This window comes from Populus euphratica, unplaced genomic scaffold (assembly GCF_000495115.2).
Source record: "Populus euphratica unplaced genomic scaffold, PopEup_1.0 scaffold112.1, whole genome shotgun sequence".
NCBI classification, from domain to species: domain Eukaryota; kingdom Viridiplantae; phylum Streptophyta; class Magnoliopsida; order Malpighiales; family Salicaceae; genus Populus; species Populus euphratica.
In genome coordinates, this window is record NW_011499997.1 from 503933 (window position 1) to 516530 (window position 12598).

A 12598-nucleotide genomic window follows, 5' to 3' on the forward strand; every position below is an offset into this window, starting at 1 on the left:
AAGAAAATAAAAACTATTATGCTGATGCACCAGCCGGGAATCGAACCCGGGTCTGTACCGTGGCAGGGTACTATTCTACCACTAGACCACTGGTGCTGGCTTGAAAGTTTTCGCTGACTATATTTATAATAATATAAATCCTCATGCTTTATTTCTTTCTTTTTTGTTATCTAAAATGGCACTTAATGTTCATGCTGATCTATAAGTTAGATCGTTTGATTCCTCTTGAGAGATGCAATCTTGAATGGCATGGTGTGATTTGATTTCTTTTAGGTTTAACCATATGTTAGTTGTAGGATTCAAGTTAATTTTTAATACAAGATATAAATGTGAAGGTATTATGAATGAACTTTCTTATGCCATGAACAAATTTAATTAAGAATTAGAAAGTTGATGCATGTGTTTAATGAAGTGAAATGAAAATAACAGTGCAATTTTTTAAAAATATCTTATCTGCATTTTAAAAACTATGCTTATCAAGTTCATATGTAATTATTAAAAAAGAAAATATTAATGTAACATGAAAGACAATATTATTTTAAAATAATGGCATAATTGGATAATTATATAATTATTTGAATATCATTTAAATAAATAAATTATTTAAGAATAATTCAAATACAAAGAAAAAAAAAATATATTAATGCATGGATTTAAATGCACACCTAGCTCACATGAAAGTCCTGGCCATGTGCCTAAGCTTGGAAAACTTGGTGTAAGAACTTGAGTGTTTTTTTTTTAAAAAAAAGTCATTAACTCTATTTTTTTTCCCTAGAAAACACCTATTATCTTTTTTAATTTTCAAAGCAATTTCAAGGATTGAAAAACCAAGGTTCAATTTTTTGGATCATAAAAACCTAGATTCTAATATTTTGCAAAAAGTATGAAAAAAAAATCTTATAAACCTCTATAACCCCATTTATAAGATGAAAACTCATTTTAAGCAACCCAAAAACTCAAAATAATTAAATCAAATAAAAAAACTTATCGAGATTTGATTATTTTTTTTGGTATTATTAAAGGTGAAAATCAAAACTTAAATTTCTCTCTAAAAGATGAATTCATGGACAATAAAATCAAAGTTATTCTCTTCTAAAATTTTTCAATGATTTATTTCGCATATCTAAAGATTAAGGGACTTAAACATAAAACAAATAAAGTTTGAAATTTAAATGAAAAATATAAAAACAAAAGGGACCAAATATAAAACAAATAATATCAAAGGATTAAATTTACACATCTCTTGAACAATAAATACATGAATAAGGTGTTATTTTTTTGTTAATGTCAATTTCGGTTCTTGTTCTTTTAATTTTATATTTTACAATCTTTAAAAATTATCTCATGTAAAATCAACTTGCCATTCAATCTTGAAATAATTTTTGACTAGCACATGAAAATATGCAATATGAAAAGAATAAAAAAAATTAAGACAACAATATAAGAAGTTGTAAGTACCAAATTGAAAGAAACCAAAGTAGAATGACCAAAATAAAATTCGAGGGATAAAAAACAAAAATTTACATGCTGAACAGTGCTATGAATAGTCTCTTAATTAGTCTCTCTGTTAATGTTAATTCCTCAAATTCTTCAAATTTTGTTCTTAAAAAGTATTAGTCCGAGGAGTATTGGCTATATATAGCAAATTCTCAGATTAAATTTCCCCATTCATCAATATAATGAATTTCTTCCAAATTGTATATCTTTTCCGTAAAAACCACCCCATTTTTTGGGAACTTAATATTTTTTTGTTAGAAAAATGGAAGAGGAATTAGATGGAAAAATCAATTAAGATTATTCTTTGAATACTTAACAATTTGATATCGTAATAATAATTGTTTTTCAAAATATTTTTTACGTGAAAATATATTGAAATAATATTTTTTTTAATTTTTAAATTTATTTTTAACATTAACATATCAAAACAATTTAAAAAAAATTAAAAACATATAATTTCTTCCTTGAAGAAAAATTAAATTTTTTGCAAAAATATTTTCCAACCAACATACATAGGGGACTACAAGAAATCTTCCCAAGAAATCAATTGAGAAGTGAATTTAATTTAAGTTGAGTAACAAATGAAAAGAAAATCTAGTTTTCGCTAAGAACATCGTGGGGGGTTGGAGAAAAATGAAAAAAAAAAAATTCTTAATAGACAAAATTAAAAAGCTCGGACCTTTACAGAAAAAAGGTTGAATAATTCTATTTGTCTTGAATGAGGCCCCTCCAACTGCCAAAATAAATAAATAAATAAAATAATAATAATAATTGGATGCCAAGCTTTCTATGAAAGCCATTGATAAACTCTGCCCATCAACAATTGATATCATCCATAACCTCAACGTGTACAAATATATCTTGAACGAAAAACATTATTCATAATGATACAAGGTTTAAAGCTCACTATGCACACCGTGAATTAAGTTTTGTTTTCTTCGAGCTTAAATATATGATTTGTTCATCAGGCCACTTGGGATTGCTACTGGTTAAATTTTCACTTGTACATTACGAGGAGGATTGGAATTATAAGAAACACAGAGCTAACAGCAGTCACATCTTCAACTTCGACCTGATGGGCTCAAATACTTAAAATCTTGACTCAGCTCAAGGCACCAATTAGAACAAGCCTAGTACTTGCCTTGTCTGTTGATGTACATAAAAGCTCTTACAATGAAATACCATAGCTTATCTCAGTTCTGTGTTTACCTTTACTGTACGATGCTTTTATCATTTTTGAGTTCAAACTTCAAATTCATATGTTCCTTCAGCAACTCAATCCAGTAGTTTTGTTTCATATTTATTTAGGCTGCTGCTCGTGGGCATCGGCATTTATGTCATTAAACAAACAGCAGTCTTTCATGCCGGTGATCAAGATCACCGGAAAGATCAAATGAAACATAATGGAGAAAAAAAGAATGATGCTGCTTTGATTTCATTCTGTACAAATGATAGGAGAACAGTTAGAAAATGCGTAAAGAAGATTATATTTCAACACAATCATCATCATCATCATTGTAGTCATCTGTCTCATCATCCCAGTCAATTTAAAAGAGTTTGCCGACTTCGATATTCTGTGAGCCCAGTGAGATCCTCCAGGTAAGTAGGATGTTGCTTGAAGCAAGAACTCAATTCCTCTTTTCCTATATTCTGATACAACCTGAAAATATCATTTGGACGTGAGGTAGATTGCAGATATAATGGAAAGTAGACAAAGAACCAGAAAACAAGAACAACAAATGAGGAAAATGTCGACCACTTAAAAAGAGTTGTTACCACTGTCATCCTAAAATAATCGGTGTTTGACACAAGGTATAGATGCATGCATGCTATCTTTCTTACAGCTCCTAAAAGAAACTCTGCAATTCAGTCTCAATAACACATTGTCTCTATAAAAAGACTAAGAAAGGTTATAGAAGCCGCCCATAAACATGAACAATTAGGGGAATCAAGGCTAAGAAAACCCTAAATGAAGAGAAGATAACTAAAGAGAATTTCAGAAGAATAAAAAAGTAAACACAAGGAATTCAATGAAAAAAAATGAAATTAAATGGTCAAAAGTGTATCAAACAGAAGCAAGAAGAAAATTTAAGTGAAGGAACTAGGCATCCAGCTAAACCCTATTCCTAGATTCCTAATTGTTTACGCTACCTGCAATAGAGAAGTATATCTTCTTATTTACCCACTGAACTGCCACATGTATGGACACTAGAAGTAAGATTGTATTATCTAGTCTATCAGCAAAAACTTACAGTGCTACAACAAGCAGTGCAACTATTAGAGGAACGGCCTACAAGCATCATTTGGGAAAAATGAAAGAGGGAACCCCAAATCTGATGGGGCAAAATACCAAGAGGTAGTTCACTGCTGCCACTGCTGCTATTGGAGTTTGCCATATCACCACCAGCAAACATCCTGCCCATATATGAAAGGAAAAGAAATGAATTTTCTTAATGAGCTCTCAACATGAGGAGTCCAAACATAGAAAATCTTTGTAGTCCATGAACTTCATTGACATAATTTTCAGACTTAACCATCAGGATAATGCAAGACATTGACAAAAAGTTCTGCAGCAAGAGATGAAGCAATAGGAGAAAGCCCTGGACATGTAACAGTGCAATGCTGGTCTAAAGTTAGGTTGGCAGTTGACTGGAGAAAGAGTACATCAATTAATCCCGAGCTTAAAATGTACAAAACTTCCATCGCATTCTAGTAAATTACATTAGTTGGTACAACCACATCATTGCAGAAGTAGCAGCCCAATCTCTTAACTCCCTCTATCAGTTAGAGCAAGGTTGTCCAAATCAGCAGATAAATTGTTTGCAGCTTCAGCTTTTAAGTCACAAGCAAAGCTAAAAGGACCAGGGCCATGCTGCATTACCAAGAAGCTATCAAACCCAAGAGCTGCTGTTATAGTAATCTGAGAAGTGATAATTAAAACAAATTGCAAGCATATATGTGAATTGATAATCAATGGCCAATCCAACAAGCTGGAGTCAGGTTAACAGATCCTCCTGATCAATGCAACATGCTTGATGAAAGAACTGGCGAAAACTATCACAAGAACCGTAATAGGCACACAGATCAGATTAAGAATACTGACCTTGTTAGCATGAGCACTCAGAAAGGTTGGGAGCCATCTGCTCTCTCTTGTATCAGTCAAAAAGAACTGCATCAATAGAATCAACCAGATTATGCAGACAGTTACAATCATCAACCACACCTCTCTTGGCTAGTCACCGGATGACCAGGCATTGGTATAGACATCACTATACCTCTGCATCCTGAGGGAAAAAAAAACAAGGAATGCACTATAAGCAAGGATCAACATTCATATCGAGCTAAACCTTTCACACAAAATAACTATTAAGAGTAAATTCAATTACCACAGCTGGAAATATACACTTGAGACTTTTAGCTGCGACCAAGGATTTAAAATCACCTCCATTGAGGCAGTCATCCAATGTGTACAGGGACTGCCTCAATGGATTAGACAAAGCCACCTTGCCATTGTCAAGTCGTGTAATTTTCTGGACACCCCAAGCCTGCAATATATGTAATTTTTGAGAACCAACCTGTGGACCATGAACATGAAATCCATTCGTAATATCACTCAGGTAAAAAGCTTCTATTTGGGCCCTCTACTCTTGCTTTTGTACTAGTTTTCCCCCTGTTCCTTTATCTGTACTAATGTTAACCTTCTACTTTCAAAATCATCCTTGTCCTTATTTGACTGGAAGATTTGGTTGCTCTTAAATCACCAGGTTACATGGAATTTTATTATGACATGTTTCTCAAATCCATTTTCATTTTACAAGTCATGATATGGTGAGATGTAATGTGATGATTTAAGGGCAACCTGAACTTCTAGTCAAATAAGGACCAAAAAAGGAGATTTTGAAAGTAGAGGGTTGGCATTAGTACAAATAAAAGTAAAGGGGGCAAATTAGCACATAATCAGGAGTAGATAGACCAAATAGAAGCTTTTAACCAATTACTCGCCATAAGCATGCGAGCAACTTGGCAACTAAGTGTACCCGCTCCTATGAGAAGACACTTTATGGAAGATAGCTCATCAAAGTTAAGGGATGGCAAAACACGCCATCTCATTAGTTTTAAATTCAAATCCGCAGCAGATACAGCCAACCTGTAAAAAACATTTCAAATGATAAGATTAATAGGTTGATACTTCCATGAATAAGGAGCAGCAAAGGAAACAAATACCTAGTTCGATCCATGGATTTAGCAAGGTTAATACATCTGGATACTAATTTATTTGCGTTTCTTTCCCATCCAACAGCATTAAGTGCTATTTGCCGATCATTCAATCCTAAAAGCAGATATTTCTAGAGAGTAAGAGATTCAGCATAGACTCGAGATGCAAGGAGTCAAAACAGTAATAATAATAGAGCTGTATTAGCTAATTTCTGCCAGGATACCTTGTGGAGCTGTAATTAAGGCTTCGATGACAAGGGATGACTTCATATCCGCAAAAACCATGATTCTCTCTGTAGCATAAAAAGTGGATTCTCTTCATATTACATCTTGAACAAATCAGCGCTAGGAAGTTGCGAAGAGGCCAACCAGGATCTTTTCCATGAGATGGGTCATAAAAACCAACTATCTGGTCACTTTACCACAGTAGCATATAAAGAGAAATTTATGAGAACCTGCCTGTCTATAGATACATGCCATTTATTTTTCTAAGGAACTGGAAGAGCTATGGAGATGGACTTTCTGATTATCAGCCTGGCAGGCTTCCTAGTCCTTTAGATGCCTTATAGTAGCATGAGAATTGGAAGCAATACTGATTAGAAAGAATGGCATATCTGTAGCAGATTTCCATGATCAAGGAGTTAGGTTTTCTCGTAGACCAGATGACATGTGAACTGAAAGAAAAGCAATGATTTTACCAGCGCTTAAGGTCAAGTGATGCCAGTCATTACAAGCCGCTGATACAGATTTTGCCCACATATTACAAATAGCATTTTAGCATTGATAAACAGATAAAAACAGCTATTTGTAATGAATCAAACACCGAATTCCTAACAATTATCATATTATAAGCACCTCTTCTGAGGTGAACCATTCCAAAGCACACTTTGATTCAATCAACATTGCAGGAGGATCAAGCACCAAGGCAGGAAAAGCAAACCAATAATGGAAGCCCCCACTTTTTTGGGTCTGCAAATGAGATAAGAAGGAACCTTGATAACACCACACTGTCCTCCATGGCTCTTCCAGTGTGAATGTCTTTCCAAATCTAGTTATCCAACAAACAGAATCTTCATTTGGCATTTTTATCCTAGGAACCCACATCACATCTTCCTCCACATATCACAAATTTCAGACGGCCAAATTTACAATTCAAGAATTAGATCAATATGAATCAAATACCTTCTTCGCTTGAACAAAACAAGAAGTCACATCACAATTTCTTACAACTTACGATAATGTCAATCCATTACTGCAATGATAAGATTTCACAGACGACCCGCATTTACAATTCAAGAATTAGATCAATCCAAATGAAATACCTTGTTTGCTTCCTCCTTCAGCAAATCCTTTTATCCAGGGAATGGAAGGCCTCCAATGTATTTGTATAATAAAGGGCCCCGGGTACAGGGCATCGGCTCCTGTTACCGCGACTGATTGCTGGCATTGAAGACTGATCATTCTCATCAGTCGGCAACGATTCAGCGAGAAGTGTCAAGTGATTGGATACTTGAGAACGTGAGCAAGGAGCATAAAACCCTGCAACAAGACCAGTCCAAATCCCAGTTTATGAGAATAAAGATTACCTATATTAACAAATAATTAGACACAAAATCCAAACCTGCCTCCTACTCAAAATTCAGTCCCTTTTAACTCCTTTTCTTTTTGATAAAAACTGATCACTACAGCTATAATATATGAATGATCACACAGAAATTAATTTAAGAATTTTCATTAGCAATTTGAAAGTTTACAGAAAACCCAAAAGGAAATGCAAAGCAAAACAAAGATAAAGTACATTACCAGTGATGGGTATAAGAGAATCATCGATGCCATATTTGTTGAGCTTCAAAGAAGACAATCTGTGCCAGAAACCTTCATCAGCTAAGCTATTAAAGGGTACGAATTGGAGGATAGTAGAAGAGGAAGAACCACCACATCCATTTCCACTCTTTTCCTCTCGAGCCATAATGCACTCTCTGATTGTAAAATTTATATGAATCAACTTGTTTGCTTCTCTTACACTCAGGAAACAGAGCAGCCTCGACAATGAAAGTTCCTTCGTCTGGATTTTCATGTTTTTTTTTTTGGTGTGGAATGTATTAAAATAATATTTTGTTATTTTTCAAATTTAATTTTAAAATTAATGGAACAAAACAATTCAACTCATATAAAAAATTAAATTTTTAATTAAAAAATTAAATTTTTTTAAAAGACGGTACGCGTTGCCAAACGCCCTCGAGTAACTTCAACAGGGAGGGAGGGAGGGAGACAGGCAGCATAAAAAGGGTTAAGACTATCGAAGGAGACTTCTGTTTCAGTTGGTTGTAGCGACTCGTGGCGACAAAGGAGATATTAATTACTGTCGTGTTTGAGATATCCTTTTTATGTTCTGTTTTTATTTTTATTATGTCTTTCTCCACTAAATTTATTATTTACTCCCTCTTCTATTTATACTTTTGTTGACTAAAAAAAAAAGTATATGTTATTGGGTAAGAAATGAATTAGTACTAACACTATTATTTATTAATTTATTTTATTTTAAGTGCAGTCTATTACAATAAACCTTGATTACTTTATGCTTTATATTGAGTTGACAGCTTTATTAAAAAATATATAATTCAATTATTCCTTCAAATAAATTAATAATCCATAATTGGATTGCAAATAACTACACTCCACGCTTTCGCTTGCAGCTTTCTGTGTCTTTTTTAGGTAATAGTTACGGGTTTAAATTGTATTTTGTTTAAAAATATATTAAAATAATATTTTTTATTTTAATAAAATTATTTTTGATATATCATATTAAAATAATATTGAAATATAAAAAATAAAACTAAAAATTAATTTTTTTAAAAATACTTTCAAAATAATAAACAAACACATACAAAAAAAGAGTTTTAAGCAACATCCATAATTACAACTACAAACATGATACAACCTCATCGGCCTTGAGGCTAGCCCCAAGTGGTGGTGGGAGCTACTGCTTGCAAATATCAACAATAAGAAGAAATAAACAAACAGATGATACCGCCTCCAATACTCCTCTTGGCAGCAGCAGCAGCAGCATCTTTGGCATCAATCATCCAATATGTACAGCAATCAGAAAGAAGTCTTCCCATTTTGCACAAGATAATACTTGCCATCATCAACATGCACCAGCAGCAACAAGATTTTTGGCTCTTAAGAAGACGAGCTCGAGGAATCAAAGAAAGTCACCCTCCTCCTCTTGTTTGGAAGTGTTGTCCTTGGTGAGTATTCTTGTGAGGCAGAACCTTTCTCCAAGACAGATGTTAGGGTTTGATGGATAGAATTTGTAAGAAGCTGTATTGCCCCAGCATCATCTAAAGCATTCTTATTTCTTCTGTCGGTGAGTACGAACTCATTCTTTAGCCGGCTTCCCAAGGTTGATATTTCTGCGCTCACCATTTTCAAAGGAAGAGCATCAATAGCGTTTCGTAAATCGGAAAGAAGCTCAGGTCGATAGTCACAGCAGATAGATGCCTTGAAATGCAAAGTCCCGTCAAAATATGTCTCCACTTTTACTTGATCATCATCCATTGGAACAAGAAGACCTTTACAGGCTTCTAATGCATTCTTTTTGTGTTCTTTGACTTGGCTAATGACTGCAGCAAGCAATGTGGCCTTGTCCATCTGCGATTATCAATCAAACGCAAAGATAAAAGTGAGAACCAGCAATAGGAATTACCACGAACATTCATTAAATTACATGGGGTTAAGAAGAAATGCAGGCGAAACTACATGCAGTCAACCGCATACATATACGTACTAGCAGCGACATAACAGAAAGAGATGCTTCATATGTCAATGTTTCCTGAAAAAGTAAATTGGTTAATTAAGAAAAAACACGACTCATTCAGCCACTGCTTTGATTTCAATCAAAGCTTATAGCTTATAGGCTAAGATAACTCTCGTCCAGAATTTTTATTTGAAAACAGTTCAATTGACAATAAGATAAGGTAAATAAATGATTTTGTTGACTTTGTTAATATTTGCAATTTCACATATGAAAATGACAGAAAATAAACAAAGAAAAGGAAAATGGCTCTGAAAGAAATCTTATTATATCCCCTATTGATATTGTCATGTTTTAAGCTTGAGAATTTAAAAAATAGTGGTTTTTCTTGTCCCAGATGTCTATTTCATGCTTGAAGTTCCAACCATAAATTAATATACATTATACGATCAAGAAAAAATGTCATATTCCAGAAGCTAATAAATATAAATTTAAGACATCAAACATCTAAATACTCAAAAACCACCTCATGGTGGGATCCATGATACTGGAGCTGGCATAGTGCCCCACCATCCAAACGATCCTGTCATTAATCACCAATCTACCAGTTCATATATATATATATATATATGTCCATGTGTCATATGCTACCGACAATAGCTTTGACTCTGAAATATTGATTCATTTTCTAGAATCAACATGTGCTTTTTTCCCCTTCTTGTTAAACAACTATAAGATCATCAGATAAAAATCTTGGTTGCAAATGGAATTTATAGGTGATAGGACCAGGGTACCAAGCCAGAACATAAATGCTGCTACACAATCTCATCAAGCCTGGCTTATTGATCATCAACACACAGCGTAGCTAATTCAATTAGAAGTATGAACATTTAGAAATAACATGTTATTCATTCTTTTAGTAGGTTACCAAGTTAGGATTAGAGGAATGTTCTAATTCATTAGAGAGTGTCTATGGATGAGAAGCAAGGCTTGCCCCAAGTTATCAGTTAATTATATCTCTTCTAATGTAGCATCTAACTATGCTCGATCCCAATCTGCAATTTTTTTTTTAATTTCTGATGTCGGATTAAGGATCCCTACAGTTGACTTTATTTACAATATATATGCAGTTGACTCCTGACTGAAATAAAATCTACATGATGCTGAAGTTAGCTACTCTTTCTTATATGAAAAAAAAAGGTCCAATAACACCATAGCAAAGGGCTATATCACATTGATGAATTCCCTTAAGCTTCATGAGGCAAGGCGAAACGGTGAGCGAACACCACAAGTTCGGATCATCTGTCTAATTAAGCTTTATCAGGAACAATGAATATTTTCAAGCATTGTAACTGCTTGTTTGATTACGTCATGCTTATATAGTTTTTATATTTAGAGTTTATCAGGCATGAAAATGATATTTTTTTTCCAGCGGTTCTCTAAAACCCTGTCATAGTTTTTCTGCAGTCTGGTTCGAGCCTCGTCAGTCGCTATAGAAATAGAGGGAGCCTTAAAGGGAAGTTTACTGGTTTTTGGATAAGAAAGAATCTTCCTTAAAAAAATCCAAACTAATTTAGTTGTTTAAGGTTCATAGAAGTTGAGATCCGGAGGTGTTTGTTTCTGCTGGTATTTTTCTTACTTTCTTCCCAAGGTGACATGACTGTCCTCCCTATCATGCCTTAAGAATCAAATTATTCAATCTTTAGATTTCGTCAGGTCCAAACTTCTACCAGAAAACAAAGGCAAAAACCAGTACTTGGTTTATGATCAATCGGGAATTTATGCTTTAATCAATTAATGATAAAAGGCATGAACACCAGCCAAAATCCATCTGATTAAACTAATCAAGCAGTTTTGAGAAAAAATTATAGCAAAACGTTAATAGACATGCAACAAAACATTCAAGCGGATGATTCAAAATGAAGTGATACTGTATAAACATATTAAGATAATTGATCTTGACCAAGAGAAAAATAATTGACAAAAACTAAAAACAGTAAGGCAACACATATGCTAACCTTTTCAGTGCAGGGCACAAGACCGCGAAGAGTAGCAAGATGAGCATTGATCCTCTCTCTCCTCCTCCTCTCGGCCTCGCTATGGCTCTTCAAAGCTGCGAAAGCCTTGGCCTCAGATATCCCCATCTTCCCAATTCTTGCAGGCGCTTTTAATAGTTCTCCTTTCTCAACATCCAACACCAAAGCTTGCGATACCATCGTCCTCCTCCCAAAACATCACCAAAAACCCTCTAAGCTATGCGGAAACGGATCTAACGTGTTGATATAACCAGACCCGGATAAAGAGTTGAGAGTTAAACTAGTAGTCAACCGTTGGAAACAGAAGCATGTTCTTGAATATTTATAAATATGCTTGTGGTGTGCTATAAGTCTAGTCTATGAGCCAAAAGTGCAGAAGGGTAGGCCTGGAGGTCGAGTTGTTGGAGCGAACCAGAAAGAATGATTTTAGAGAGGAAAGTTTTGTTGTTTAACAGCTGTGTTGGTGAATTTTGTTGTTGTTTTAGCTATGATCGTGAACTCCATAACGAAAAGGGACAAGTTTTGGTTTGGAAGGACAACGAGAGATGTTAAAAGAAAATATCCACATTTTCTTCCTGATAGTCATGAATAACATTATTTCTTTGGTACATGTGTTACTTTCTTTGGAAACTGGAGCTCAATTTGTTAGAGAGAGAGATTTCCTGGGATTTCAATGAATATATATACAGACTGATACTTGACTGGTGCTTTGACATGTCATAATTTTTTTTTAAGGTATGTGGTACATTTTGATATGTTTTTTCACATAAAAAATTCAAAAAATAAATTAAAAAGTTTATGAAAATATAAAATTAAACAAATTGATAATAGAAAAATAAAAAGAATTGAGAGAATAATATAGATTAAGATATGTAATTTTGTAAGATAAGATATTTATTCATTTATATATACTTAATTTATATATTAAGATCAATAAAAAATAATAAAAATAGAAATACATACAAAACTAATTGAATAAAATACAAGAAAAAAATTATACAAGACTGATTATATTAGAATAAATATTTTTTTATATAAAATAAAACTCATCTACATAAAATAAAAAAAAATCTTTAAAAATTAAATTCAAACA

At 33.5% G+C, this 12598-nt stretch overlaps 1 protein-coding gene, 1 non-coding gene and 1 pseudogene across 3 annotated transcripts; all 3 read right to left on the reverse strand.

The window, feature by feature from the left end:
• Positions 1-25: 25 nt before the first annotated feature.
• TRNAG-GCC (transfer RNA glycine (anticodon GCC)) lies at positions 26-96 on the reverse strand. Its single transcript has one exon. It is a non-coding gene; the product is annotated as a tRNA-Gly (tRNA).
• A 2885-nt stretch (positions 97-2981) lies between these two features.
• Positions 2982-7773, reverse strand: LOC105140692 (ubiquitin-like modifier-activating enzyme atg7; annotated as a pseudogene).
• Positions 7774-8644: 871 nt separating this feature from the next.
• On the reverse strand, positions 8645-12155 carry LOC105140694 (transcription factor bHLH30-like). Of its 2 annotated transcripts, none has more exons than XM_011047625.1 (2): positions 11488-12155; positions 8645-9366 (listed from the first exon to the last, which is right to left on the reverse strand). In XM_011047625.1, the coding sequence occupies exons 1-2, from the start codon at positions 11683-11685 to the stop codon at positions 8896-8898; spliced, it is 669 nt and encodes a 222-aa protein (XP_011045927.1). In that variant the 5' UTR covers positions 11686-12155; the 3' UTR covers positions 8645-8895. The 2 variants fall into 2 exon arrangements, with proteins under 2 accessions (XP_011045927.1, XP_011045926.1); XM_011047624.1 differs by having other exon boundaries at positions 8645-9369.
• Between the last annotated feature and the right edge of the window lie 443 nt (positions 12156-12598).

What these genes read in the sequence shown, in the direction of transcription:
- LOC105140694 (XM_011047624.1), bottom strand. Translation starts at nt 11,685, where the DNA reads ATGGTATCGCAAGCTTTGGTGTTGGATGTTGAGAAAGGAGAACTATTA. An exon ending in TTGTGCCCTGCACTGAAAAG is followed by an intron (nt 9,370 to 11,487) that starts GTTAGCATATGT and finishes GATTGATAATCG; the next exon opens with CAGATGGACAAGGCCACATT.